The sequence below is a fragment of the Aulonocara sp. 'chitande type north' Nkhata Bay genome, linkage group LG9, assembly GCF_057382095.1.
Source record: "Aulonocara sp. 'chitande type north' Nkhata Bay isolate Kocher_YH1m ecotype deep benthic linkage group LG9, A_spYH_male_GT1.1, whole genome shotgun sequence".
Lineage (NCBI taxonomy): Eukaryota > Metazoa > Chordata > Actinopteri > Cichliformes > Cichlidae > Aulonocara > Aulonocara sp. 'chitande type north' Nkhata Bay.
Genome location: NC_141352.1, coordinates 2,074,690 through 2,089,207, shown reverse-complemented (window position 1 = coordinate 2,089,207; position 14,518 = coordinate 2,074,690). Strand labels below are relative to the sequence as shown.

The 14,518-nt window shown below is 44.5% G+C and overlaps 1 protein-coding gene across 1 annotated transcript; it reads left to right on the top strand.

Annotated features, from left to right (window-relative positions):
* Nucleotides 1–2,057: 2,057 nt before the first annotated feature.
* Nucleotides 2,058–14,272, top strand: LOC147321398 (uncharacterized). Its single transcript, XM_086305291.1, has 4 exons — nucleotides 2,058–2,086; nucleotides 8,257–8,747; nucleotides 10,063–10,161; nucleotides 10,355–14,272. The coding sequence occupies exons 1-4, from the start codon at nucleotides 2,058–2,060 to the stop codon at nucleotides 10,459–10,461; spliced, it is 726 nt and encodes a 241-aa protein (XP_086161417.1). The 3' UTR covers nucleotides 10,462–14,272.
* Nucleotides 14,273–14,518: the final 246 nt, after the last annotated feature.

The following is a 14,518-nucleotide window of genomic DNA, read 5'->3' as shown; positions in this document are numbered from 1 at the left end:
CCCAGTATTCTTAGTTCTCTTGTATTTTTGTATTCAGTTCCCTGTTTAGGTTCTGTTTCCTGAGTTGCCCTGTTATGTTGTTCCCTGTGTGCTTTCCCTTTGTGACTCTCACCCCCTGTGTGCCCCTCTATGTATTCATGAGCCCTTGTCCCCTTTCGTGTTTCATTCCATGTTTTCCCCAGCCTGTTATGTCTGTGTTTTCCCCGTGCTCTCTCTCCTCCTGTCTGAACCTCTGTGTACTTCCTGTTTGACTCTGCCCGTCTCCCGTCAGTGTTATGTTCACCCCGCCCTGTCTCGTTATGGTTATCTGTGTCAGCTGTGTTCCCCGTGTGTTCCCACTTTCCTCGTTAACCCTCTGTGTATTTCTGTCTGCGTCTCCCTCTGTTCGGCGTCGCGTTCTCCCTCATGTTGTGTGTTATTCTCCCCGTGGTTCCTGGTACATCTCATGTTTAGTTTTTCCAGTTTAGTTCAGTACTGTTTTGTGTTTCACCTTTAAGCCAGCATTAAAACTGTGATCTTTAAGTTTATCCCCGTGTCTGTGAGTCTGCATCTTGGGTCCTTCTCCTGCCTGCCACACAACGAATCATGACAATTGGGCTGAAAGATCTATCGCTTTATCACCTATTCAGGTTGTAAATCGTGTTTTTAAAAAGTAACTAAGTAACTAAGTAATTAATTACTTTTGAAAATAAGTAATCAGTAAAGTAACAGGATTACTTTTTTGGGGAAGTAATCAGTAATTAGTTACTGATTACTTTTTTCAAGTAACTTGACCAACACTGGTGTCCACACATAACTCCTGGGTAAAAATAGGGTCCAACACATCAAGTAAATGTAATTTAACTCCAAGCCATGCTTCGGGGCTATTATGACGAGATGATCTGAGGGTCAATTTCCCCTCTCAGAAGCTGGAGATTTAGGGATTAAAATATCAAATAAAATTGGTGAGTTGTTGAAAATAGGTAAAACACAATTTTCAGTCATTGATACATTCAGTCCATAACCCAACACAAGGTCTAGGGTGTGGCCCTTACCTGTTGGCCGAGACACAATTGTGTGAAGTTTGAGGAATCACTTACATTTAAGAAATTTTTGACCAGGGGTTTATCCTCACAACACAGATGAATATTAAAGTCCCCCACTATAAGAATCCTTAGTCTGAAAATTCCAAAATAAATAAGCCATTATATTTAAGTGGACGGTAGGTTAGGAACATGACGTCCGGCTTATGAGTGCCAAAAAAGTCCCGAAGTACATGAGTTTTATTTGATACAAATCTTGCATTTAAGAGAGCTAATTTAACTCTCTGTCCATCCGTGGTAGCAGTCAGTAATTGTAGGTTGTTTATATTCGCTTCACCTCCCCTCGTATCCCGTTGGCATGGCGACCAATTAAACTGCGTCGGGTGAGCGACGTCAATGACGTAAACAGGAAGAAGGTAGCGCTGTTTGAGTCCAAAATAAAGTCCTAAACAGCCAGGGTCGCCAATGGTAAGGACCTGCCGCATCCAAGTTCTGACCTGAACACACTTCCCAGAGCGCATGGCACGTATATGTCCACTTCTACAGCGCTTCCATTTAGAAGGATTCCAGGCTGGATTACAGCGATGCAGTTCCTCCGGTACCGACGCCATAGACGGCAGGAGTCCTCCACATCGCTCGCTAACGCTGGTGAGAGGAATGGGCCTGAAAGACAGGATCATGGCAAACCAGGACCCTCCATAGCCAGTTACCAAGATTAAGTGAAGTACCCTCTGAAGGTCTACTAGAAGATGTGAATGCAGCATTACAGACAACCCTACTGTGGCCATTGCTGAAACCAACGGAGTGATCTACACTAGAACTATACAAGATCAACAGGACCCTAAGAACCTTTATCAGGAACTCATTGGGGATGTGGTGTACAACACTAGAGGCCAACTTCAAGCCTATAGCACAAGTTACCATCAAGTCTGGGATTAACCAAGGAGAGATGCTTTGTCTCCACTATGTTCTGCAAAGGTTTGAACCCCCTCAGTGAGATTATTGACAAGATTGGCTACAGATACCAACTACAGAATGGAGCAGTTGTCCACCACCATCAAGATGTATCCCAGGACTGAATGAGACATTGATTCACTGGTGTCCACCACAAGGATATACAGCACCTTGGACTATAGAAGTGTAGTGGGATGCAGCAAAGAGAGGGAAGGTAATCAGAACTGAGGGGACTGACTTCTGCACTACCAGAAGTCAACATTGCAGGCATCAAGGACACCTGGAAATCTCCCAATCAATACCTATGCTCTGCCAATGATCAGATACCTCGCTGGGATAAATAACTGGCCAAAAGGAGGCGATAGAAGCCCCTGACATCAGGATAAGGAAGCTCGTCACGTCCGCAAAGGCCGATGCCGAAAAGTGGACCCAAAAGCAGATACAGGTGAAGGTACAATAGACAGATTTCTAATCAGAATTTATTAACAAACACCAGATTACATCTTAAGTTTGTGGAAGGAGAGAGGCATGAATCAAAACATGATTAAGGAGTAGAGTGACGATGGAGGTCACTGAAACAGAAGGAGAGAGATATCAGAGGAGTTCTGCATGAGGCACTGTATAACTTGCAGGGTTTACTTGCTCGCAGGTGGAGTGCAATGTGAAGGGGAGGTGGAACGGTCCGGGTGAGGACCAAGGAAGGGAGAGCGGGTTCCTATGGTGATGTGTGATGTCACACAGCTAATATTTCACACACTTCCCTTCTCATTCATGCTGACTGAATGTGAACTGTGTGAAACAGCAGTGAGCAGGAAGGGAGTGCGTGGATTCCCTTCCCTCTTCTCCCCAGAGCCCTGGGCCTCCACCCAGCTCACTGTATATATATTGCACTGTGGTGTTCCCTGCTGTAAATAAACTGTGAACTTTTTCAAGAGCTGTGTCTGCACTCGAGTCTGTTCTGTCCTGTAAAATACCTAAAGTTATGCAATACTTACAAAAAAAAATCACTGCCTAAGGTTACTCATATATTACTTAAGTTTGCTTAGAGTATAATTTTTTATTTGCTTCCTGTAAAACACTGACTTGCTGCTCCCTTATTCTACTGTACTTATCATTAAGTATTTGTAGTTATGATAAATATGATTACATTGTAATTTTTAATAAAATCCATTTCAGTTCCAGTTAACTACAGTGCAAATGCAGCCATATTATAAAGTGTAACTTCATAATCATAATTATGAAGTTAAGGATCTCAGTCTTACATCAGACAATAAATAGAGTTAAAGCCATCAGTGACTAGATAAATTTGCTTTCGGTTAGGTTTAGATGCCAAAACTGCTCGTTAAGATTATGAATAGTTTGGTTCAAATGTGTTTCATCCTTTGCAAGGATTCAACTAACATGTCCTCACACAGAGCACTTAATCTGCAAAGGTTCTTTTACTTTGAAAATTGGCAGGATTTTCTCAGCTAAGAAACTCAGCTTGATAGAAAACTGTGGCACAGCGAGCAGTTCTGTTGGCCACGCTGGAGCCTGAATGTGAAACAGTCACCTACACTGCATCTCCCGAGTTAAGCACTTTTTAAATTCCTGTTGATTTCATAAACTGCAATTTTCAGTTGTAGTTAAGACCTTCTGCTGGATGCTGCCTCCTGTGGGAAACCTCGTGCCTCTACGACGCTGGCAGCTTTGACTCAACAGAAGCATTTTATATCCTTGGAATTAAATGGGATAACTGATTAGTAAAGAAACCTTCATTGCAAAACATGATCAGCTGTGATGCTTCACAGAATATGCAAAACTGTAATTTGATATTTTCTGTTATAGAAACTAATGACAATAATATTCATAAATCACAACGACTAATTATTTATAAATGTAATTAAAACATTTTTGTTATTTTGTGCAGCAAGTTAACTGTTACTACAGATTAATGAAGCAATAACTTTGTACTTTATAACAAAGTGTCACCAAAGAAATGAAGCACCAAAGCTGTGTCCACACAGGAAGCAGTTCACAGCAATCAAAGACCAGAGAAAGTCAGTGACATTCTGTGGCTTTAAATAACTACCGGACAAATAAATGCTGGTGACGCAAAGTGGGCAGGTCCTACGATTAACATATGACATGCCAGTAAATCCATTGGAGGTTACCTTGGCAACTGGAACTTCAAATACCCAGAGGCTTTAAGGGGTGGCTACAGCGCCTTTGCACCTTTTGTTTTTTTAAAGATCCATTTTAGTAATATTACAAAAAGATGTAAAAAATATTACCAGATATTCAGAACTGGTCTCTGTAAGGTACCAACCACAAGAGTACCCCCTGTCAAAGGTACAGCAGCATTATCTTAATAATGTCCTCACTGACGAGCTGCACTGCTAAAGGTACAATGGAGCACTTTATGTTCTTAGAGTGAAGTCATTTCAGCTCTGAATCTGTGCTTGGTTTCTGGGTATCAGGGGAAACAATGTAACTAACACATATAGTAGGAGTCTGTAGAGAGCCAAAAAGAAGTGTTTGCCCTGTGGCCCCTCAGGAGAACAATCCTCAGTACATCGCAACAACACAAAAACTGCTGGGCATGACCCGTCGATGTGCTCGCTGTTTGTTTTTTAACTACATAAACTGCACATTGCATACTTCCACACTGACATGAAACAGAAAGGCAGTAGAAAGAGAACCGTCATCCTTACCTCTGTAGACAATGGAAGCATATAATAAAAAGGGAATAAATAATAAAGTGTGCCAAACCTGGCTGACATAATTCATCTGCACTCTGGCATTATTTAAATGTATGGCTCCAAGATACAAATCTCTAGCTATTTGAGCTAAAACTCAGACACAAAGACCTTGATTTCAAAAACACACCGCGTGACTTTGCTGTAGTGCGAGTCACCTGTCTAATGAAGTAGACGTGCATGCGCAGACCTGTGATTTGTTGAGCACGGCAGGAAAGGCGAGGCTCCAGCTTGTCATTGAAAACCGCTTTATGGGATTAATTGGCTGCTGATGGCTTATGGATTTTTCCTTTTTCCTCTTTCTGTCTTTGTGTTACAGTTGTGCTGTACATGTTGCTGTTCTGATATTTGGCCTTGTGGTGCTTCAAGCTCAATTCAGTGGCTTTTGTATGGCTGGCTGCTTTGAAAAGCGGAGACCTTCCTCTCTCTCTCTCCTCTCGCTCTGTATCAGAGCAAAAAGATTTTCAGTCCAGCCTGATTCTTTGGGATGAATGCTGCGGACAAAACATGTCAATGTGTTTAGTGAGGAACTAGAGGAAATTCACTTCAGTGAAGGTGAATATAAACACCTTTTTTTTTTTACTTTTCCAAATGTTAATTTATGGAAGAAGTGTGTTTTTTATGTAAAGGAAAACACAAACATGAGCAACACATAGTGGGACATTCTTATTCAGAACACATGTGGCACCATGTTCATGCCAAAACACATTTGTTCATAAAAATGCATAATCTCTCAGCACTATGTTAACAAAGAGGAATGAGCAGCACAGTTACAGCTCATGTCTAGTCCCACAGTGCTCTTAATATAAGCATTTAATAATAAAACATTTCTGCCCATGTCCACAGTAATGTCCACCTCAGCTATGACGGACCGTCTAAAAACCTTTGATAGAAACAAACAAACAAAAACATGTGGACCTCTAAACCCTGCCAGCCTGCCTGTGAGCACTCGGCGTTAATGAAGAAGCTTTGCAGCTATTGGCAGAGATCTCTACACTGTGTGTGTGTGTGTGTGTGTGTGTGTGTGTGTGTGTGCGTGTGCGTGAGTGTGTGTGTATGTATGTGTGTGCGTGAGTGTGTGTGTGTGTGTGTGTGTAAAGAGTCATTAAGTTCACCACAAAGTCTGCATGTATGACAGAAAGACATGTGCTGTTAGGTTGAAGCCTCAAACACAGAGCAGCAGTGTTGTGATTATTTAAATGCACTTTCCAGTAGAAATGCAGGAGGAATGACATTCTCCATGTCAGGTGGTCAAATATTAATAAGCTGAATGGTGTTGCTGTGCTGGTGCTGGGTGTGTATCTGAGACTGGATTGCTTAGATTACTCTGCACAGTCCTGGGTGTGTATTGTGGGTCTTATTCCCGCACACACTGATAACCCTGATCTCTGATATTCAGTGTCTCTCGGCTTATCCCGGTAAAAGGACCATCTGTGGCTGAACAATGCCACAGCAAGTGGGCTCATTGCCACTAGGGGGCACTACACCACTACGAAACAGAACCAGTGCCCCCCCAGCCACAGCTCCTCAGGCTCTTTTGTCTGCTATACATTAACGAACCATCTCTTTCGCAGATAAAGCCGTGTATGATTATTTTTACCCCCCCCCCCCCCCCCATTCACCCTCAAAGGCGCCGCTGATCACTGTGGAATCCTTGAGAGATTTTAATTTCCATTGACTCTGGAGATTCGCCAGTGTCAGAGGAAGTAGCAGAGATGTAAATGTAATTGCTCTGTTGCTCCATTGAAATGAAGACACTGCTGAAATTAAGCATTTGTGTGGCTGCTTCTTTTTTTTAATCTACTCACAGTCGACTTTGTTCAAATGTGGAAAGAGGACTCAAACAAGAACAAAAGAGAACAAACAGAATCATCACACACAGGCACGTTGCAAGGATCGCACCGCCTAATTTCTCAATAGTCACTGAGAGATTTGGTGTGCAGCTTGTGCCCTTCAGTGCAGCTACAGTAAACACAGAAATAGAAGGAGAACATGAAAGCTTCTTGGATGTTTGTCCGCATTTCATTTCTGGCACGGCTTTGAAAAAGAATGGCACAACATTACTGCTGTGTTCCTGCCTGTGTGTGTGTGAAAGAGAGCTGGACACCTACAGGGAACCTTATATGATCTGACCACCATCTCTGCTTCAAAACACGGGCTCGTTTTCTCCCCCACAAATGATTTTAAGTCTTCCTAATTGAAAATGTCAGCGCCTGTTGCAGCGTGTTAAGAGAGCAGTGTGGAATTAAGAGCATCTTAAATGGGCCCCGAGGAACTCGGTTTCATTTCTCCTCGCTTTCATCCTTCTGTTTGTTCATACTGTCCCTGCTACTCTGCAGGGCTGATGTGAGGGTTCGAGTCACACTTTGGTCACTGATCAGTTTCTGAATGTTCATGAATCAGAATACTTTATTGATCCCTGTGGGGTACAGATGCTCCAAGACAGTAACAATAACAGACCAAACTAATATGATACAAACTTAACAAATAGCACCGATATAGGCAAGGCAAGGCAAGGCAAATTTATTTGTATAGCACAATTCAACAACAAGGTGATTCAAAGTGCTTTACAGAGACATTAGAAACAAAAACAAATAAAAAGCACGATTTAAAATTGATTAAAACAATATAAACAAACAATATAAAAATCGCTCAATTATAAATATCAAGAATATTCCAGAGGTGGACATTTGACTGTAACCTGTGAACTTTGTCATTTGCTATTCTACTGTACAGCGTGTGAAAAAAGGATATGGTTATTATTATTTTCATAAAGAAAAACACACACCGTGTGTGCTCACTGCTGTTTCACACCGCTCACATTCAGTCAGCATGAATGAGAAGTGTGTGAAATATCAGCTGTGTGACATCACACATCGCCGTAGGAACACGGGCATTTGGCTCACATCGCCTGAAGCGTCCCCTTAACATGTTTAACAAAGACGGCTAATAGGAAACGTTGGCAGACTTCAGTCCACACAGCAGCCTCGTCGTCCTGTGTGTGTGCGCGTATCAGTGATTCCTCACATCCTCGTGGTATGCTTTCATCAGTCCCAGGGGCCCATTCATTTCTTCTCTTCCTCCTCTTCTTCTCCAGCATCATCACAGTCACCCCTCACTTCATTTCTCATTTTTTTCTCCCACAGTTTAGTGGCTGCTGGTGGAAGTGTTGGCTGAGGGCCGTGAAGCACACAGTAGATCAATTAATCCAGCAGTACTAGGTTCCAGGACGTGTGTGTGTGTGTGTGTGTGTGTGTGTGTGTGTGTGTGTGTGTGTGTGTGTGTGTGTGTGTGTGTGTGTGTGTGTGTGTGTGTGTGTGTGTGTGTGAAATGCTCAAATCTAATTATTCTCTACCTCTCCTCGTAGCAGGGATGTGGCTTAGACAGACTGCTGCTGGCTCAAGGTTTTCATTGCTGCAATACCTCTCTCTCTCTCTCTTGCTCTCTCCCTGCATCCTACCTTACCCCACCTTCTTCCTGGTTCATCTATCCTCCTGCCCCCTGTTTTATCTTTCCCTCTCTCCTCTATCACTCTCTCACAGATGCCACATCACACCACACACTTGCACTTTCCCTCTCTCTCTCTCTCTCTCCCATCTGCCTGCTTTCTCACTCGCTCCACCAGCTTGTCGCCGGCTGCCTGTTCATTTGCCACGGCAGAGCAACAACTGGCTTCTTTCAGTGCTGGAGAGCAGCAGGAAAAGTGGAAGGAGAAGAAGAAGTAGAGGAGGGAAAGGAGAAGAAGAGGAGCTCTTTTGTGAAGCGTCCTTCGCTCATCCCTCTCTGGCAGCAGCAGCCGCAGCATCCGTACCGCTGCCTCCATCAGCAGCGGCGCAGCGGCCGCCGCTCTCGCTGCTGGATGCTCCGTCTCCTGCCGGGATCTGCCTCCACCTTCTCCTCAGGGAGCTCTTCCTGGAACTGGGAGGGGGAGGGAGATCACCACCTCCCAGTTTGCCACGGACCCCCAGCGAGGCAAGGAGAATTGTAGGAGAGCTGAGGAGAGGCACCACCCTGAGTGACAGGAGGAAGCAGGGTAAGAGGCCAGAGTGGCACACACAGAGCTCGCACTTCCATACTTTGCTGTCTCCATTTGCACATCCTGTGAAGCGCAGAAAAAAAACCTGGCTTCTACATCACCTCCATCAGCCTGCTCTCCTGTCTGCACTCATCATCTTCACCAGACTGTGGGCACTTTAGAAGAACCACAAGATGTGTGAATGTGTGTGTGTGTAAGCAAGGTCCTGAAAGTTGAGTGGAGACAGGAGGGAGTACCTGCAGCTCCTGAGCAAAGAGAAAGAAAGCAACTGTGTGAGGCAGCATCCTCCTGATGTGTGCTGCTGCTCTTCCTGACGCTCACAAACAAAGACTGACACAATCATGCTCATAGTAATCTGATGAGACTCCAGGGAGCTTCCACTCTACAATCAATGATACTTGGGCCGGCCGACCTCTCTGAGTGTGTGTGTGTGTGTGTGTGTGCAGACTGGCCTGGCTGAGTCGAGCTTAAGTGAAGAATAGAGGAGGGGATGCTAGGTTAGCCTCTGCTTTCTTCCTTCTTTGTCTCGTTGCTCCTCAGTCTTCCTCCTGCCAGCTTGGGGCTGCTGACTCTGATCATCAGTTTGTTTCTTCGTTCTGCTTCAGCTCATCTGCACGTTGGGATTTTTCATCCTCGTCACTGTGTTTTCTGATTGCAAGTCCAGTCACACCATCTGTTCCTCCTGTTAAATATGATTTTTCAGGTCTCAGGAACAATGAAACAGTTCATTTAGTGCCAGCGTGACAGAGACACAGACTGACAACCTTTTACCAAAGCAGCCTGATTGTGGGGAAAAAATCAATGGAATGATTTTGGATCAGCTTAGCTGGAGCGTGCTCTTTGTATTCAGCCGGCTAGTTTAATTAGAATAGAACGGAATAAATTTGCTTGAACTTTTCATCCATTATTCATGCATCACCCACCGACATTTAAATACATTGCTTTAATTTCAAAATAAAGAAATAAATCTGCCAAACTAATACTTAGGAACCGATTTAAAGTCAATTTTAAAGTTAACAAGTTGCAACAAGTAAACTCTGTACAAAATGCTTGCTCTTCCAGTAAATAGCCCGCTCCAGTAAGCTAGACACCTGCAGAAACACAGTAGTATTTCATAAAATCAAACAAATGAGTTGCCTGCATGTGCTGCCCCCTCCCTCCCTCCCGTTGTATAATCCATGTGTTGATTTCTCTGCCTGTCCCATGGGGGTGGGGAGGGGATGGTAATGGAGTGTACAGGGCTATTGTCACACCACAGCAGCTCCTGGCCTGACCTGCCTAACCCTCCGTCTCCCCTGTGTGTGCACCCCAGCCCCCCTGTCACCCTCCAACCCCTCCTTCCCAGGTCTCATGGGGAAGAGCTGGATGAGCTTTCGGGAGATCTGGGCGGTGCTGCCGGGCTGTAGTCCAGGTGAGAGACGGTCGCCGTTTCTCACGCTCCCCCTGTCGCTTGCAGAGATGGTTGCACAGAGGCGTGAGAGACTGAATCGATGTAACGTGAGCTTTTTCACACCCTTTTTTTCTCTGTTTTCTGTGTCTCCCTCTGACACCCACTTGCTGGCTTGGATTGAAAATGCCACCATTGTTAATTTTCTCCTTTGCAGAGGAGCCATTGATGGAGCCTAGCCTCACACTGCAGCGAGGCGTCTTCAATCAATGCACTGGCCACTCTCTGTGTATGTGTATGTTTCTGTTTGCCACCGGAGCCTGAAGGGGGGCTGCTGATGGCAGCGGCGATGGCCATGGTGGTGATGGTGGTGGTGATGATGATACGATGGCAGTGGCGCTGCTCACGTGCTTTCTGGCTTAGCTCCCCTGTTTACTGAAAGACTCTCTTCGGTGACGGGTATTCTTGGGTGGATAATACAGATCACGTTGTTATTGCTTAAGAATACGCGTAGTCGAGGAGAGTCCTCTCTTCGCCCAATACCCCTCAGCCCCCCCCGCACTCACCCACCTCACCTCCCCCCGACAAAACACCACCCAACCACGGAGGTCTGTCAGGTTGGGTGAAGCCACACCTCCACGCTCCACCTTCCTATAAAGAAAACCCATCTCTTCTTTGATTTCCGCTGCATCCCGCTGTCTTGCCTTCCCGCCCACTTCCTGTGTGCTGAGCCACGGTGTGAGGTCGACAGTGTCCTCGTGTCTGTCCCACCATACATCTGTCGGTGTGTCTCTGTCTGCGAGGCGTGGTGTGTGGATGTAGTCTTTCAGTGTGTGTGTTGTTCTTTGAGGGAAACGCTGGATTATTAGACGTGTGCATGTGTACGTGTTCCTGCAAAGCCAGCCTGGAACAAGCAGTGGCAGCAGACAGATGCCTGTCTGAAGCCTTCCCGTCAAGAAGGACACATTCTCTCACGCGAGCAACAGGTTTCTGTGCTGAGCACTGGATCTGCATTAATACTCCCGCCTGGCACTCTGTGTGCCGACAACATGAAATAAGCAAAGATAAGGCTCTAGATTTAAACATAGAAACTAAAGCACGGCTCATCAGGTGTAATATCTTTACATCTTTCATTTCCTTGGTCTGCACTGGACTGGCTGTACCTTAGACTCCAGGGCTGTGTGTGACAGGTGGGATAGCCCCGCACACTCACACTGGGTATGTAGAAGAAAGGCTTTTTTGGTCCTTGAAGGTTTGGAAATTAGTCAATTAATAAAAAAGATTATTAGTACAATTGGAGATAAATGATCTGACCACGCCTCCAAACACGCCCCTAGCTCTACAAGCTTTTCGTTCTTGTTTTCTTGCCCCAGCCTCCCTCCCCTTTTTCAGTTCTTTCACGTCTTCTTTTCTCATTAGTAAACGGGGATCCCTCCCATGCCTTCCCCAAACCACAGCTCAGTTCACATTTAATCCTCTATCTACTAAAAACGCTGTCAAACCTAAAATAAGGACGTGGGCCCAGCTCGTGAATGCACTCATCGATAAGAAGGATGAAGACCAAGGCTCAATTCTGTCTAACACCGAAGATGCCAACAACACCAAGAACATACTGAGAGTGTGTGGTGATGGCTTCAGACTGCTTCTCTTGTTTGAGCGTCAGTCCTCGTGTGCGCACGCTGCAGGCACAGCGCTCTGTGCTCGGCACAGCTAAACAAAAACTACCATAAAAGCTGTGTGATTAAGTTTGGCTTCATTAGAGTGTGACATCAGCGTGGGCCTGTAATATTTACTGAGGGGCCAGTGGACATCCACCGGCTGCGGTTACAGAGTGGAACCTCCTTTTCTTCAGCTCCGTGTAGTGCATTTATTCTGTGACTGAGCTGTGCTGAGCTGCCTCTTGTGTTCCCCCTTTTTTATGCAAATGGCTGCTCAAATGGCATTTATCGCAGTGAGGTTTACGCCACATGTAACGCTGCTGCTGCCGCTGAGCCTCACACACACTCACACTAATGCACGCACACACTCATAGCTGAGAAAACAAAATGTCCACCACAAGCAGTCGACAGCTCAATTTATGCATTGAGGAAAGCGGCGTCTAGATAAACAATTACCCCTGGCTCAAATGGTCTATAACCAGCTTTTTCTGCGTTGCCAGCCGGGCCAATACATCATGAATATGGATTCCATCTCCATGTCTGATGGCACATTCTGAACCTTAACAGCCGTGTAAAATCCATTTAAACACTTAATAGGATCAGCTCGAGTCATACAGCCACGTCCTCACATGCATCGCCTCCCGTGATTGTGTGCTGCAGATTTCCGTATCGCTGGGCTTTTCCGAGCCTTTAAGAAGCAGTTTCTGCGCCGGCTTTGCTGCCACGTCGAATATAAAAGTTAGAGTCACTTAGACATGCTTGTGACTGTAATTATACAAATCATCCCAGTCATTACCACTGCAGATTATTCCAATAATGCAATTAATGCTTAACACTTGGCTTAGCTGATAATTACTGCTCCTTTGCTTGTGGAAACAAACAGAGCAACATGCTTAAACGTGTGTAGGAGGATGTAAACCGGAGCATTTGTGGGGTAATGACGAATCCAAAAAGGAGCCTCCTCCCCTGCTCTGCATGTCCACTGTGCCGTAGCGTGGACGCGGTCCTCTCGCTGTTTGCTACCTGCAACTGTGTTTGTTGCTGCTGCGGGGCTTCAGCTGGCTGCCACCGCTGCTGTCATCTCATGTTGCATTGTGTAAACACCTTACATCTAGCTCCACTGCTACACCGTTAGCCTGCGATGATTCCTTTGTTTGCATTAAAAAGCAAACACATGCATCCAGGCAGTCAACTGTTGCATTTCCTGACTGATTTTGGGCTCTTCAGTGGTGGTGATGAGCACACCGTGATGTGGTATAAAGTGTTGTGTTAGTCGCTGTGTGTGCCAGCCTGTGTTTGGACTGTTTCAAAAGAGATGCTTTGCTGTAAAACCCACTGTTGACATGTCCTGTCAAATGCAACGCTCAATTTCTTTGAGGCGTGGACGAATGAGGCATTGTGTGCTGAGAGTGACGCCTATCTAAAGTGCATGTGTGCTCCTGTGCTCGTGCACTAATGCTGTTGTGTGCTGACGACATGCTGCTGCAGCTGCTGATGACTACGGTGATCCCTTTAGGCTAACCACTCTTTTCAACACATGTGAGGTTGTCCTGTAAGTGTGCCTTATTTCTGTCAATAAATTGTGGCTGTAAATACAAATAAATCCCTCTCTTCAAATTGAAGTGTGAAACGAAGCATTAATTAACAACTTGTGTATACACACACACACACACACACACATTGATGTGGAAAGAGGCCTTTACTGTGTGCTTGAGGCCTGTTTCATATCATAACACAAAATAAAAAATACACGAGGTGAGAACTGCATTAGTGTTAAATATTCGGGTTAATAACTTGAACACTTTCTGTCCCCACACTCTGTTGGCCTTTCCCCCTCAGAGAGTAAAAACAAAACGATCTCCTCTGTTCTGCTCTTTGGCAGTTAAGTTCAAAGAGGCGGAAATATCCAGTGTATTTAAAAAAGGCAGACGAGCTGTGAAACTTTCATTTGTAAATAGTAGATATTTTTTACTAAATTGCCAGGTTTGTTCAAACTACACACACACAAGCAGTAACGGCTGAAACAATGTGACTGACGAGCAGATTTTAAAATCGTTTCCTCTTTTTCAAAAAGAGCCATTTTTATCCCTCTTATTTTCACTTCTTTACACTAACTAATAGAATTTTCATCAGTTCAAAAAAACAAAGAAAAGCAAGAAAAGAAATATCAATACACTCCTGAAAAATGTGTTGCGACCTTACAAGATCCACCAAAGGATTTGCTGCCCTGGGTTTGCTTCAGTCGTGCATCTGAGGGAAAGACCTGCAGGCTCTACTCAGTGCTGCAGAAATGCCACGGGTTCAGCACGCATCATAATTTTGGTATTCTACTAAAGACTGAAAATTTTAAATAACAGTAAAAAAGATCTTCTTTTTCATGATATATTAAAACTGTTCGGACAGCCTTCAGGACAAAACGGGGCTTTCAAGCACTTTTCATTTTAATAAGCTTCACAAAGAAAAAAACCCACAGATTAAATTCAGGGAACATTTAACTGCAGTTAATTAATCGTTATTTATTGTTAAAAGACAATGAAATATTTTTAATAGATGCCACTGAAGTTTAAAAACTTTATGAATGGTAAATAAATATGATCACAGCAGAGGAACAGATGCATGTGGTGCTTTTATAAAACTGAAACAAATCCTTCTAATACCTGTTGCAGAGGCAGACGGGATGATGAGGGTTATTGTTTTTATTTGGATAGGCCGAGCCACCGAAA